This window comes from Pithys albifrons, chromosome 12 (assembly GCF_047495875.1).
Source record: "Pithys albifrons albifrons isolate INPA30051 chromosome 12, PitAlb_v1, whole genome shotgun sequence".
Taxonomy (NCBI): Eukaryota; Metazoa; Chordata; class Aves; order Passeriformes; family Thamnophilidae; genus Pithys; species Pithys albifrons.
Window position 1 is genome coordinate 6727408 of NC_092469.1, and position 15093 is coordinate 6742500.

Here is a 15093-nt window from a genome sequence, read left to right on the forward strand (position 1 = left end):
ACCTCCACAGACTTCTGAGACAACCACCTTCCTCTTTCAGACTTTCTTCCCCATGAATTGCCTTGGCAGGTGATGCAACACCACACTTTGTGGTACATGGCCAGCTGGGGGTTATTTGCAGAGTTTCCTAGAGGATATATGTACCTTTTATTGTACAGTTCCCAGCGGAAATTCAGGACCATAAAGGAGGCTGTGTTTGCAAGCATTTCCATGGAGGTGCAGTGAGATGGTCATTGCTCCTTAATCAGGTTTTCACATTTTCCTTTATTGTCTATTGAAACCAGAAGGCAGAAAAATCTTTGGGGGACACCCCCTCACCCCATCCCCTCGGACAGCTGTGTTTCCCCAGATCCAGGGCACAGTGATTACCTGGAAGGACAGAGATCCTGTTGTGAGGCAGAGTTCAGCTCTGAGCCTGGAGCCCATCCATCCTCAAGCCATGTTTTCACATGCTTCCATTTCGTGCCTAGGAAGAGTGATTCCCCCAAGAGAGGGTGTGACATGACAGAAACCCCAAAAACTCATTAACTTCTTGGATTTTGGTTAAACTTTGATGCCTTGCCGATTTTATTCTCTGTGGATGACGTGACCTGTGGCATTTGCCCATACACCAGGGAATTTGGCACCAGCTCCAGGATTCCCATGGCCACACACGCACACTCTGCCAGTTCCCTGGTAACAGCAACTCCTTGCTGCAACTTTCAGTCACCAAATAACTGAATTTCTATGATGATATGCTTTAATTTTTAACCCTTCTGACAGTTTTAGTACTTTTTTTTTTCTACTGGAGAATTCAAGCTAAAATATAACTTTATTATTGTTGGTACAACTGGCTCCATTTAATGTTAAAATTTCCTTTTCTAAACGTGTTTGTCTTCTCAGCTTTTTTTGGAGCAAGGCCATGTTCCTCTCTCCTCCCCACACTTACTGTAGTTTCTCAGATTTGGTGCATCTCTTTTTTGATGTTAATCATCCTTACTTCTCTAAGAAGTGGAAAATCCTTTAATTTATTTGCTTTCAAATGTTCAGATAAAACCTTAAATAGGAAGAATAAAGATCCACCCAGGAGAATGGGAGCACTCTTGCACTTGTACATTCTTTGAAATGTGGGCAGCTTTCTTAACATGCACCATAGCAATAAACCTCACAATTTTCTAAAGCCAAATATATGATCTATACAAACAATCTTTTTTAATGTGAAAACATGACTTTATACATCATAGTGTATGATACACACTTCAAACACTTTCAAATCAAAGCTTGATAGACCCCAAGACTTTTTCTATAGTACATAAGTAGTAGTATATAAAACAATTATTACTACATGCTAAAACAGATTTCCACAGTCTTTTAATTAAGCACAATATATATAATATATATATGTATATACTGTATATAGATTTGTTCAGATTAATAAGTGGACTGAGCACACACACCCAGCATAATACACTCCAGTAACTGCCTAACAACTGTGAATTTACTGGCATTTTTTTTTCTTTTTAAATCTGACAAAGCTGAAGAAAATAATGTTTTAACTGTTCCTAATAAACATAAGCAAGTAGGAAATTTTTTTTTCAGAGGTAGAGGTTTTATTGCGTAAAACACTGGATAAAACTGTACTGCTTCAAAGACATTTTTATTCTAACAGCAGAAAGAAAACAGTCATTGCTGAAAAAACAACTTTTAATACTTCTATACCAGAATAAAGTTCTGTCAACTGATGTATTATAATAATAAATAATGACCAAGAATAAACTTTAAATACAAAGTTTTCTAATTGTTACAAGCATAGCAACAAAATCCTCTACTCTATTGATCTCAGATTTCCTCCAAGATAGAAATTTTTCTTTGTGTAGGAATGTAGACAGTATTATGACCAGTATCACAGACTACAGAAGTTACAGAGAAAAAACTTGACATGTTTAGATATGAGAAGCATGATGATATTCAGAAACTGACAATGCATCACTGCTGCTGTCACTTGTTTGTATTACAAGTTACAAATGTTCTGGAAAAAAGGGCTATGTCAGAGGGGAGGATAGGGACAGTAGCACCCGACCAAATGGAATCAACACACACATCACAAGGAGCAGGAGATGTTTCCAGTGTCACAAACAGAATTATTGCCTGTCGTATCTGAAAATGCTCAGAAGACACAAAAGAATACTGAAAGAGCTCAAAAAGTGCAAGAAATGGTATGTGGGGGGTGGTTTTGGGGTTTTTTTCTCTCTTTTTGTTTTTTTTTCTAAGATACCGAAGGCGGCGCAAACACACAAAGCAAGCGACTGACACAGTCACCAAACACAGTAGTGCAGTTAAAATCCTAAAGCTTACTACAGTCAGAAAGGTTCAATAACATTTCAATCCTTTATCTAGGATCATAGAAACAGTTGCATTAAGTTTATCAACTCGATTTAAGTAAGGCAGTGAGAACTATACTAGAAAAACAAGAAAAGCAGCTTGCTCTGTGCCAGATGGGTCCAAGTTACACAGTGACCTCATTTAAACTGAAACTTCAGTTGGATGACATCCTTTCCGACAGCATATGCAAACCGTATTCCTTATTAGCCTGAGATTTTTTTTCCAGTCTCAGGGTAGCGCTAAGAATTTTATTTACATTGATTGCAGTTTAGTATTTTTTGTAAACTGCTTTAGGCAGAGCTGAAGTTTTAAGGCCCTGGGGTTTTACTCTGTGCTCCCAGCCTGCAAAGAAATATTGACTTTTTTTTTAAGCTTTTTTTTTTAAGTCTGGATGATTTTGTTTTAGAAGAAGTTAATACTTCTTTACCATCACAATAAACAGCACCAATTTTGCTTCTATCAAAGGAAGTACATTAGAAGGATAAAATTTTATGCCATTCAGAGAATTTCAGAATAAACCTTTAGTTATTTTTCTTACTTTTTTTAAAGTATGTGGTTCATTATAGTCTCTCAAAAGCTTCCTATGTGGCAAGACCTTACTAAATTTGGAGCATCCAATCAGTAAAAAAGCTAAAATCTGCAAAAATATAGAACACATTTGTTTTACAAAACCAAAGAAATATAATCTAAAACACTTTTCTTCATTAGAGACAAAGAGCAGAAAGTTTGGATTCATGTTTTAGGTCAAGCTACTTTTGAAGGGCTTGCTCCAGAAGAAACTTCTGCACTATGTCTGTAACACTTAAAAAAACTAATACATGAAAATTAACCATGACTGGGGAATCCTTCATTCAAGTGTAAAAAAAAAAAAAAAGAATTTAAAGGAAATTTTAAAAACCAATAGGAAAAGTAAAGAATAGAAGAAGAAAAAAAATTACCAATCTCCTATGTAATAAAATTCTGTTTCTCACCAGCACCTTCTATAGATAAGGCTGACTAGTTTCACTAAACAATATTTCTATATATTGTACTTCTACTTTTATAGCAACTTACTTTTTCTTCAACAAGGAAAAAAAAGAATAAAAGCATTTCCCTCAATACTGCAAGATGATTACAAAAAATGGAATTACATTTCAAATCTGCAATCACACATTGCGCTGCAGATTTTTTTCTAACAATTGATTCATTTGGCTGCATATTAAAAAAAAAAGAAAATGTAATATCACAATACTTTTCAATATAGGTCAGTACTGACCCCAGCTTATGGGCCGTCTAAGGTTTCTCCTACACTGCAGTTGCAACACCACTTGAATTGATTTTCTCTGCAATGACAGCTCCAGTCAGACTGGCACCATGGCAGTCTACCAAGACATCTCATTACTATGCTAGGCAAATGACAGCAGCTGGTGTCATATTATAAAGGTGTTTTCAACAATGAAAACACAGCCCCTCAATCTTCAAGGCAACACCAAATCGTTTAGAGGGTATCGCTTTTCTGTTAAGAGCATTATTTTTGGACAAAGACCACTTTTAAGTTTGAAATTGCCCTGCTCTTTAAATAACTAACAACCTCCTAACATTTTTTAAATAACTTTATTATCCCACCTACATTGTTTGGAAGTACTTGTTGCCAGGTAACTGTTTAGCAGCCATTTTCAAGTGCTGGAAATTTATTTTGTGTGTGTAATATATATATTTACACACACATACACACACAGGTATGGAATGTGTGTATTTCATGTGTGTGTGTGTGTAGATATATATTCAATGTGTGTATGACTGAATCTCTCTGTGTGTATGTAAATATATATATATATATGTGCATGTGTACATGGACATATATACATATACTTGAGTGTTTTCAGCATCCTTTACACTTCAGGGAACTTGCTTGCCATCCCTTCACCTGGAGGGCTTTTCAGCCAGCCCTCACCCGAACCTGAATCCAAACCCGGTGTAAAATGCTACTGCAGAACGGAGAGGGATGAGCCGAGCAGCGTCACTCCTGGGCCTTGCTGCCCTCCTCCGTTAGCTCTGCCGAGCTCCCCGGCTTGACAGCTGCAGGTTCCTCCAAATTCCCAGAAGCTTCGGAGTCAACTCTGGAGCGCTTGAACCTGCGGTCAGGATACTGGCTGTTGTCAAAAGGCATGCGATGGACACAGAGAACATGGGTCTTCAGGTTTCCCTTCTGAGAGGCACTGTATGGGCAGTATCTGCACTGGAAAGGCCGGTGACCTGTGGGACAGATGAGATCCTGGTTAGTTTTTGTTTTATGCCTGGGTATCCAACATTGCAGAGCCTGGACAAACTGGACACGCCAGTCCAGAGCCCCCCAGCAGATACCCCTCTCATTGGGGGGGGGCATCACTGCGTGGCCTCAGCAAGGACAAGAAATCTTTGCTCTTTGCAGCATGCCTCATTAAAGAAACTGCATTATAAAAATTCTCTGCTTCAGATTTTCCAGAGCAGTGCAGCTATTCCATCTCCCTCCTCAGACCCAGCTGTAAATCCATCAGCCCACGATCCAAACTAAACTCTTGTAAATACAGCATGTACGAAGCTGTCTTCATTTGTTAATTATCTTTTTTATTAAAGTGCAATTCAAGGATGACAATGTGCAGACCCTTAGTCTAATAAACACACTTTGTCTTTGGGTGGGTTTCTGAGTAAAGAATTGTATGTTTTATTTCAATTCCACAGATTACTTTTTAATGGAAAAAAATAATGGATTGAGATAGCCAAGGCCTCAAATCTTCAAACATTTACTCCAGTGAGATTACTCCTGTGAGTAAAGATACGCAACCACGTAAGTGTTTGCTGGACTGGGGCCCAAGGTTATCGTTGGCTTTAAAATAAAATGTCCAAGCCAGATTAGAAAAGGAATGTTAATGCACAAAATCTGATAGATGCACTTCTTGTGGGTAAAACAGCAATCGACAGTGTAACAAAGGCATGAATGAAAGATATCACTTCTCAGTAAGGCCATCAATATATCCTCCTGTATTTTTCAGATTATTGTGACTTTGAATCTCCATGCTGTATCTGGTTTTGGAGGTTATGTTTCAACAATCACATTTCAACCTATGCTGGGAAGTTGTTGATGTGTTTTACTGGAACTTTATGAGCTTTGTCTCTAAAATTAACTTAAACCAGGACCATCTGAGGTCAAATGTGCTTAGCTTGCTTTAATTTGCTCAAATAAATGAATAAATAAATGTGCCAGACCATCTACATAAAGCTAGGATAAGTGAAAAACAATACCCTATCTCCACTTTTGAAGAGCACATTTTCCCTTGCTGCCGTGGCACTACCCAGCAGGCATAAAACAGGTGCTGGGGCAGCAGAGGAGGAGGACTATGCTTCCCACTATGGGGGGAGGGGCTGGGATGCTTCCCTCTCGATTTTAGATGGGAATTTAACAGATAAACAACAAGTAGACATCTGTTGTGCACTGGTCCAGTGTTACCTGTAATGGAATGGGAATGCTACCATAGTCCTCACAGCAGAGATGGGAGCCTGGTATACCAACATGAGCGTGTCTATAGTAAATTCACCCAAGCCAGCACTAGTGCTCTGGGATGCTCAAATAACTCACCATTTTCAGTGCAACATCAAAACCACCACTTGAAGGCTGAGTCCCTCAACATAGTGCCTGCTACCCAAAGGAAAGCACTAAGCTCTTGCCCCAGGACTACAGCCTTGTTTCCTTTCTCAAGGATGGAGAGCTCCCTGCAACCTTTTGCTTTTATAAGTTGAATATTTCTATGTGACCACCCTACAAAACCTCCAACATGCATGTTCATGCCTGTATCCTGGGATGGAGTGTTAGTCAGTCTCCTAATTCTCTCCTGGAACAGAGAAATACATTTTCCTCAATGGCTTCATAAGGAAAAAGAAATTAAGCCTGTAAGCTGTTAATCGTTACAAAGTCAAATTTTAGTGAAAAATTTCATAGCAATACTAATGGAAGAAACCTATATAGATAATGCTAGATAAATTGGATTGGGCTTTTATAGAAAATTTTCAGCTGGAAGATATGAGGAAATAGTCCAAAAAGAGATTGAGGGTGTCCCTAGTGCCTCCTATAGTCAGTTCTAAAATCAATACAGAAGCACAAATACGCATGAAAAATTCTGAAAACTGGAAGCACTCTCAAAAATGTTTGGAAATGAATAAGGTCCAGAGAAAGTCTAATTTTCATAGTTGCAGCAAATCTAGAGAAATCTGAAAACTCAGAAAAAAAAGAAGTAAGAAAACCATTGTATCTCCCCCATTGTTTGCCAGAGATGGATAAAGTCACCAGAATTCACAGCTGGGTTCTGGATTCTTTCTTTCCTTCTCCTTTTTCTCCCTCCTGAGTAACATACCTGGCTTGCAGAGTTAAGGGGTCCATTGCATGCTCTGCCTGGGGAGGAGCAAAAATACCTTGACTAAAGTGGAGAAATGTTGGGTAAAGGTGAAGGAGACTTGCTCCATGAACAATTGAAGGGATTTTTCTCTTTCTCCAAAAGGTAGAAGTCTGCTACTGTCACATCCACTGAGATATGAGAACACACCAGCAGCACCAGCTCCCCTCCTGTATTTCTGGTGTTTCATTTGACCATCTGACAACCAGTTCCCTTGCTAAGAAGAGAAGACACTCTGCTAAGTTGTCACAAATGGCACAAATTGTCCTCCAGCCTTATTCACTCTGGTTTATAGATGATATGGAAAAAACCAAAAAGATATCGTGTTTATTTGTCCCTCTTATGTGCTGGCATTGCCAGAGATTGGATGTACTAGCAGTGATACAACATCCCTGAAAACCACACAGAGCAGCAGGCAGGGAATGAGGGGGCTCTGCCTGTGATGAGAGAGCAGGCACAGCATGCCCATCAGATACCCTCTGAACCGCTCAAGCATTGCTTAGCACAGAAACACAGTGGACAGTTCTGGCTAGAATTGGTACCATTAGCCAGCAGTGTGAGAGCCAGCTGTAGTCTGAGCTGCATCAAAAGCAGTGTGGGGAGCAGGATGAGGGAGGTGACTCTGCCCCTCTGCTCCACAGGAAGGACATTGACCTGTTGGAGCAAGTCCAGAGGAGGCCATCAAGACAATTAGGGCAATGGAACACTTACCCTATGAGGAAAGGCTGAGAGAATTGGGATTGTTGAGCCTAGAGAAGAGAAGGCTTCAGGGTGACCTAATTTCAGCATTCTACTACCTAAAGGAACCTGCAAGAAAGATTTTCACAAGGACCTGCAGTGACAGGACAAGGGGGAATGACTTCAAATTGACTGAGGTTTGGGTTAGATATTAGGAAAAAAATTCTTCACCTTGAGGGTGGTGAGACCCTGGCACAGGTTGTCCAGAGAAGCTGTGGCTGCCTCATCCCTGGAAGTGTTCAAGGCCAAGTTGAATGGGTCTGTGAGAAGCCTGATCTAGTGAAAGGTGTCCCTAACCACAGCAGAAGGGTTGGAACTATATGACTTTTAATGTTCCTTCCAACCCAAACCATTCTATGGCTCTATGATTCTATGATCTCACCAACTAGCTCCTTATGCTTTTCTCATAAATAGGTCTGAATAAATAGCTTTCCAAAGTCTTTCCTCTAAAGTACAATTTCTAAACAAGGAATGCACAAAGCATGGCTGGAGCTACCACCTCACATGCTCCAGACTAAAAGCAAACTTTTTGCCCACCACTGAACCAAGCTCAAACCCTTGCAATTCCATGCAGAGAATGTCATTTATTAATTCAACGCACTTTAATAAATCAGACAATATAAAGTGCACCTACAAGGATTCAGTTCTGCATTGCCTCCCCCACGACTTACTTTTCAGGCCATCAAAATTTCACATCACTGCCTTGTGAAAAGTAAGTACACAATAAGTTAATTTGTATTGTCACTATGCAGTACAACTGTGGTAAAGAGCACATTCATTTTTAATCCGATATGAATAATATATAAATATGTATACACAGTGAGGGTCATAGGAAAGCAAGCAGTACATTGTTTACCACAGAAGTAGTACAAAAAGTAGAGATTATTCTTGCTTGCAAAGATAACAATATCTGCAATTTGCTTGTAACTATGAGGTAAAGGAAAATTCTCATTTCTCTTAGGTATCCCATTCATTAATTTTAGCTCAAAAACTTGTTGTGGGCAGCAGGCTCTTAAAATAACCCTTCCTAGATAAGTTGGCAATAAATTTATAATGTTTTATCTAGCAGTGGTTGGTTGGTTCTTTCTTAGCAAGCTATAGTTCATATATATTTTACCTGCTATATATCTCCCAATAAAATTATATGAAAGCCCTTCAGGAAAAAAAAAAAAACAAACCAAAAAACAGAAAAGAATCTTCCTGATAGTTCAGGAGATGATGTGCAATGCATTGTATTTGTAGTAACGAAAATTAGACAAAAGGTAGGCCAACCAGGGGACAAACTATGGCTTGCATCGATCTCTGATCAAAAAGTGAGGCTAGAGGACAATATATTGTTTGCAGCTGAAATAATCCTGTTGTGAAGTAATGTTCTATCTAGTTTCTGACTGAGAATGTGAAGAGACTTTGTAATCCTCTGGCTGGAAGCTGACAGTTAAGTGAAGGGAACAGCAGAAAATAATAAAAGTAGCTAAAATGGCAACAATGATGGCTGGACTCAAAGGACATTTTTAGAAAGTATGGATTTCCCCAGAAAGGGTGATTAACTCCAGCACCTGCTGGAGCCACACCTCTGAAAGTGATCTACAGCTCCCAGAAGCAGACCCAGGAAGGGCAGCAGTGCTGTGGTGACCCATGCTCATCATCTTCTCTACTTTTGACTGAATCTTTGGGAGAACAAGGAGTGTGGACAGCAGTTACTTTGCAGTCAGGATGGAGAACTTTTCTGTTGGGCCCATATTAAGAAAAAACCCTCAAAGTCTGAAACTAGTCCACATTTTTAAAAATACATGCTGCTTCATTAATTTAGGCTTTGAGGGGGAAAAGAAGTAAAGTTTGTTTCCTTTTCTTTCAAGTTTATGATCTGATATGCTGCTTTGTGACACTTCATGTCAGCCTGCATCAGTCACATTGTGTTAGGTTTCATAACATGGCATGACTGATGTAGCCCAACATGGTGCATCAGCTGAGCAGTCAGAAACTGTAGGTTTTGAGAAAGACATGGATACCAGTCTGGGATTTAGGACCATATAAATGAGAGCTTCTCTAAAGTAGGGCCCTTGGATTTAAACAAAGCCATTGCCTGAGAGTTGTTAAAGATTCAAGTACACACCAAACCCTATTTTGCTTTGTCTAATCTTTAAAACTCAAAATGTATTATTGGAACAATAAAAAGTCAATGTCAATGAAGTGTCATTGGGTTACTTACTGTAATCCAAACACTGCTAATAGTTACTAATTTATTAACTTTGATATGGATCCATTATTTAAGATTAGCACAAAGGAATACACAAATGAGAGAGAGAGAGAAAGAGTGATGAATACTAAAGTCTTTTTCATTAAAAAAATCATTTACATGGTCAAGCCGCATTAATTCTCCACTTCTAAAAATATTTGATTGGCATCCAAATTCTATAAAATTTCCATAAAGAAACATCTTATTTTTGTGGTAGTACAGGCACATATGTAGGGGTTTGCACTAAAACGTAAAAATGGGCATTGAACTAGTCACATGAATAAGATCAGGAATTTATCCAGATTGTTAAAAGTGTACTAATCACAGCAAAATCATGGCTTTCTCCCAAAGCAGCAAGAAAACTGTAATTTGAAAGAAAAATGCCAATAATACATCACACACAAGCCGTCTGTTGTCCCCACTACACCACTTTTTATTATATTGCATATGTGTACATACATACACAGATACACACATACAGACACACAGACACATGATTTAATGCATAAATTTAGGGGAAAGGCAGAAGAGCAATAACATGATGAACAGAAAACAAATGCTGTGCAATGTACTATAAATTATAATTAAGCTCTGAATAAAATGTGTTTCTTAGATATGACATTTGTTCCCTTAAAATGCAAAAATGGCCATGATTATCTGACAGAATGTTTTTCCTTAGATGGCCAATGGCTATAGCACTTACTGAGATGCAATACGGCAAACTCATTTCAGATTTCTTTGCCTAGTTTAAGAATATTCTTTTGGTGAAAATCAAAAATAACAGCAATTACCTCTTTAAAACAAAATTATTCCCTCACTAAGAGATATTTGAAAAGCCCCAAAGGCTTGAATTTCTCAGAAGTGAATCTCTTTAGTTGGGATGTTGGACCCTGGAGATCCAGAGCTGACTTTCTGGGCTGCTGTAGCAATCTGAAATGGCCAGGACCACAGCCAGACAGGACCAGGCACTCTTGCAGGACCAGTTGCAGTACCTTAGGATGGATGGCCACTGCCTGCTGCACCGAGATGCTCAGTCCCACAACGCTGCTGGTGGAATGGTCCATGTAATCACACATCTGCTGCAGAGAAAAGCCTGCAAACCTTCAGTGAGCCTGGACCTCCCCAGGAAGAGCTGCTTTAAATCTATTTTTTCCCACAAAAGCTTGTGTTTGAGGCACAATCATCTTTAAACAGATGAAGTGTGTGCTGCCTCAGAACTAACAGCAGGCAATGATGGCCGTGTGCTTTCTGTGTCGGAAGAGAGAGTATCTCCCATTCTCTGGCAGTGAGTACTGAGCTGAGCTCATGGCTTTCTCACACCACAGTCTCCAGTTCTCAGGCATCTTGGTGAACACTGCCATTTTGAAGTATATTATAGCATAATAACACGCATTTGCAAAGGGAAAAATATTTTCATTTAAATCTTGGCTAGCGTGATTTCTTTTTTTTAACGTATAAATTTTCATAAATACATTTACTATCCACAGCAAACATCCCAAGTACTGTATGCATTACCCTGGAGAGCAGAATGGCTCTAAAGCAGCCATTCGGATCTGGAGCATAACAGTATGGATGGGAAAATGCTGAATAAATATATTTGTCCAATAGACAATAATGGCTCTGATTGAGCCATTCCACTTTATTGGTCTCAAAATATGCATTTTATGAAACTCCCAAAATACCAGACAGATTAAAGTACACCCAATAAGGTTCATATATGTAATAGAAGTTTTTATAAAACAATTGAAAAGTATATGTTTATTTACACACAGGTCCAAGACCAACCAAGATGATCTTCTGGGAAAAGTTCAATATTCTGCAAAGTTTACATCTTTATTGAATTACAAAAAAACAACAAAATTAAATTAAATAAACTGTATTTCCTACTGACCAGGGAAAGCCATAAAACCAAAAGTCTTTGTCTGAGGGTTTTTTGATCATTTTCTGAGGAAGTATATAGAAGAAAAAAAAAAAGCAGATGTATCTGAATTTTAGGAAGGCCTGGAAACATTGTCACCTCCCAAAGCTAATGTTTTGGGATACAGGTTTCCCTGGGGACACCTAAAACCAGGAGAGTCCCTTGATGCCACTCCATTCAACTGAATTCCTTCATTACTGGGCTCAATTGTGCAAGTAGTCCTAAAAGTTAATCAGATGAATTGCTCATGATAAGTGGCACTATCCTAGTTACTCAAATGCCCCCTTACAAAATATTGAACAGACACTTCCAAGGGCAGCTCAGGTCCAAACGTGCACTGCCATCGGGAAGAGCCTTTCTCTTGCTCTGAGTTACTGGAAAGATCTTAATTAGGGGAGGATATGTTTGGGGTGAAGACCCAGGTTGTGGCAAAAGTTGGCACTACCCTGATCCTAAATAATGCATTAAAGATGTTTGAAAAAAAAGATACTGAGGCCAGCATGCACCCCAAAGTCACCCTGTGGCACCATGGTCCAGGTGTTTTGCTGAGATGGACATTCAGTCTGCAGGCACCTGTAATAGCACGGTGGGAATTAACTGAACTATCACCGGCTGAAGAAGAGCCAGAGAATAAAAAGACCTAATCTGTAACTAATTTGTATCAAGTATTTTTACTTTAACAAAAAAACTTAATTCATCAGATCAAATTAAACCCTCAGATACCTACCTGGCTTTTCTGAGATGTAATCAAAGGTGGAGTCTGATCTTAATTCAGTTGTATTATACCAGTGTTTGGTGTTTCCAAATAGGTAATGCAGCTTGCTGATGAGTACAGTAAAGGGTTCAATGATGACAGGGGAAAGCGAAAGTTGGTGCTACACTTTGCCTTTAACACATATTATTAAAATATTATATTAATTTCACACATTCCCCTTAAAATAAAAACTGCACTTAAAGTAACTATTCAATTCCCACCTCAAAAGGTTACCATCACTAATTATCACACACTGAAGTTTCCTTTAAAAGAAAACAAAAAAGAAAAAAAAACACCAAACCAACTCTGCTGTGTAAAACAGCCAAATGCAGATTGGTCTGACACAGAGGCTACCAGGCACCTGGGCACTCCTGATACAGAGAAATTCTACTGTTCTCCTTCACAATACAATTTTAACTTACTGAGCAAATCAGTAAAAAAATTATGGAAAACATCACAAACTCAACACTTGTTACCTTTGCCATATAGAGCTTGGAAGTTATAATTATTTGGAGGTAGAGCAAGGAACTTGCCAGCCTTTTGCAGTACACTAAGTAAAAGTGAATTAGGGAAATGGCTAGTGAAGTCACTGGTGGTGTAAGAGACTTGCAAATCCTGGGAAAACAAACATTTCCCATTTCTTTCAGAGCTGATAAAACAACAGGATTACTCAGCTACAAACAGCACAGAATTTGTTTCTTTTTCAGAAGACTAATCTTTCACACAGGAACTGTTGATTTAGAAGGGAAATGGATCTTTTCTTGGAAGAAAGGAAAAGCATCAGCAGAACAGCTGAAAAGGTCCTCCTAAACAAATACTTTATGGAACTTTGTAAAGTTAAAATTCTGAAATAAAGGCTGGAGATTGTGCTTTCTAAGGACCTGTGTGTCTCTGGACACTGTTGGTGGGTGCACCCACCATGGCACAGCCTCCCATGCACAATGGCAAACCAGGTCAGATCTGGACATGACAATGTGAGTTACGAGTCTGGAGCCTCAGCGGGCTCCAAACGAGGTTAGTGGGAATGTTGTCATTGATTGAGCTTGAAATGCCAGACTATCATTGTCCCACGCCTTAGGACATTTAATTAGATTTAATTTTTCATATTTATTTACTTTGGTTTTACGCACATAAGCAGAGGACAGAGTTCTTATCAAGGGCACTAGATACCTGTTGTAAAGAGTGGTCCAACTCTGTCTAAATTTATAATGGCAGTGGTTTCAGCAATCACAATCTCCTTCATAATCCTAAGCTCATAACAGCTTGAACTTTTGCCCAGGCTTTCATTGACAGCCATGCCTCCCACTCTGGTGCCAGTACTTGTTCTCCCAAAGCCTGGCACATCCCTTCATTTCTGCAGCCTGGACCCCTTCACATGAGAGGCGAGAGATACCTAAGCCCAAGGAGTGAGTATAGTCCTCATAGCCTCCTCTTTCTCTTATGCTTTGAGGATCCAAGTTGACTGCAGCTCAGGAAACACATTTGGAAGGTAAGTGGCAGGCTTTTCTTTAATATTAACTAACTCGAGTTCCTCTGATCATCAAAATTATATGTTCAGAGTCCCACCTTTGCCTTTACTTACATATTTCAATTAATTGTTATGTCTATTCACTCCTTTTCTTGTTTTAATCATGCCAATAACATTATATTCCCATTCTAAACCCCTTGAGCAAAATATCTGAGTTTTCCTACTAGGTCATTCATAAGTTTTCTCTAATGTTCTGTCATATTTTTTAATTGTCTCAGTAAATATTTATTATTTCAGGGAGCATTTAGGATTTCTGGAATGAAGCTTTATTTGAATTTAATGTACTTATGATTTCCCAGAATAAATGCTATACTGGTGGCACTGGGATTTTAGTAAAGAGAATGTGCAATTCAGAGGTGCTAATAGGAAAGGTCTGATTAGTGATGATATTTCACTACCAAATATCCTTTATTCTGCCTAGCAATTCATAAATACAGTAGCATTTTCTCTTTCACTCTGGGCAACTGTCTTGAGCTTATTTATCTTATTTCATGGAATGGAATTTTAAAAATCCCATACTCAGCTTTCTAAATTTTTTCAGGCCACATTTCAATGTGTCATATCCTTAGCTGGTGTTGAACTGGACAGTCACACAGACTACACCATATGAAGACCTGCCCCTTTGTACACAGCCCAGTAAGGGTAGGGGGTCTCCCTATCAGTCTCATGGTCTATACATCACCTGAGTGGGAAGGAATGGAATTATCCCTGTGCTATAATGTTTGCTGAAATGGGGACTTTAAGCTAGAATATTTGTTTTCTGCATGTATGATGTCACATAGGCTAAGCATGTTCTCATTTCAATTGTTGCTTTGTTATGTAATTAAGGTAATTTAGATGGTATTTTGCCCCATTATCACCGGTCATGTATCTCATGATTCTCTAACTAAAGCAGCATGTTAGTAGAGAGAAACTGAAGAAAAACAAAACACTTTAAATAAACACTTTAAATAAATAGCACTTTGAATAAATATCTAGCTCTCTAATAGCTAATATTTCAAATTATCCATGAGTAGCTCACAACCCCACTAATCACTCCGCTAAAATGTCACTAATACCCATTTATGGGGTTCTGTGAGTGTAGTTTGCAGACAACTCACAATTATCAGCAATGCCACCACATCATGTGCCATCACAGCACCAAACTACCAC

General features: G+C 38.8%; 1 protein-coding gene across 5 annotated transcripts in view; it reads right to left on the reverse strand.

Annotated features, from left to right (window-relative positions):
* Window positions 1-1192: 1192 nt before the first annotated feature.
* ZNF536 (zinc finger protein 536) overlaps window positions 1193-15093 on the reverse strand; it is a 343785-nt gene continuing 329884 nt past the window's right edge. For 4 of the 5 annotated variants that reach the window (XM_071567724.1, XM_071567723.1, XM_071567722.1 and 1 more), the window contains one exon: window positions 1193-4596. In XM_071567724.1, coding sequence (XP_071423825.1) covers window positions 4361-4596 — 236 coding nt within the window. In that variant the 3' untranslated portion in view covers window positions 1193-4360. The remainder of the gene's footprint in view (window positions 4597-15093) is intronic. The other variant, XM_071567727.1, reaches the window with a different exon arrangement.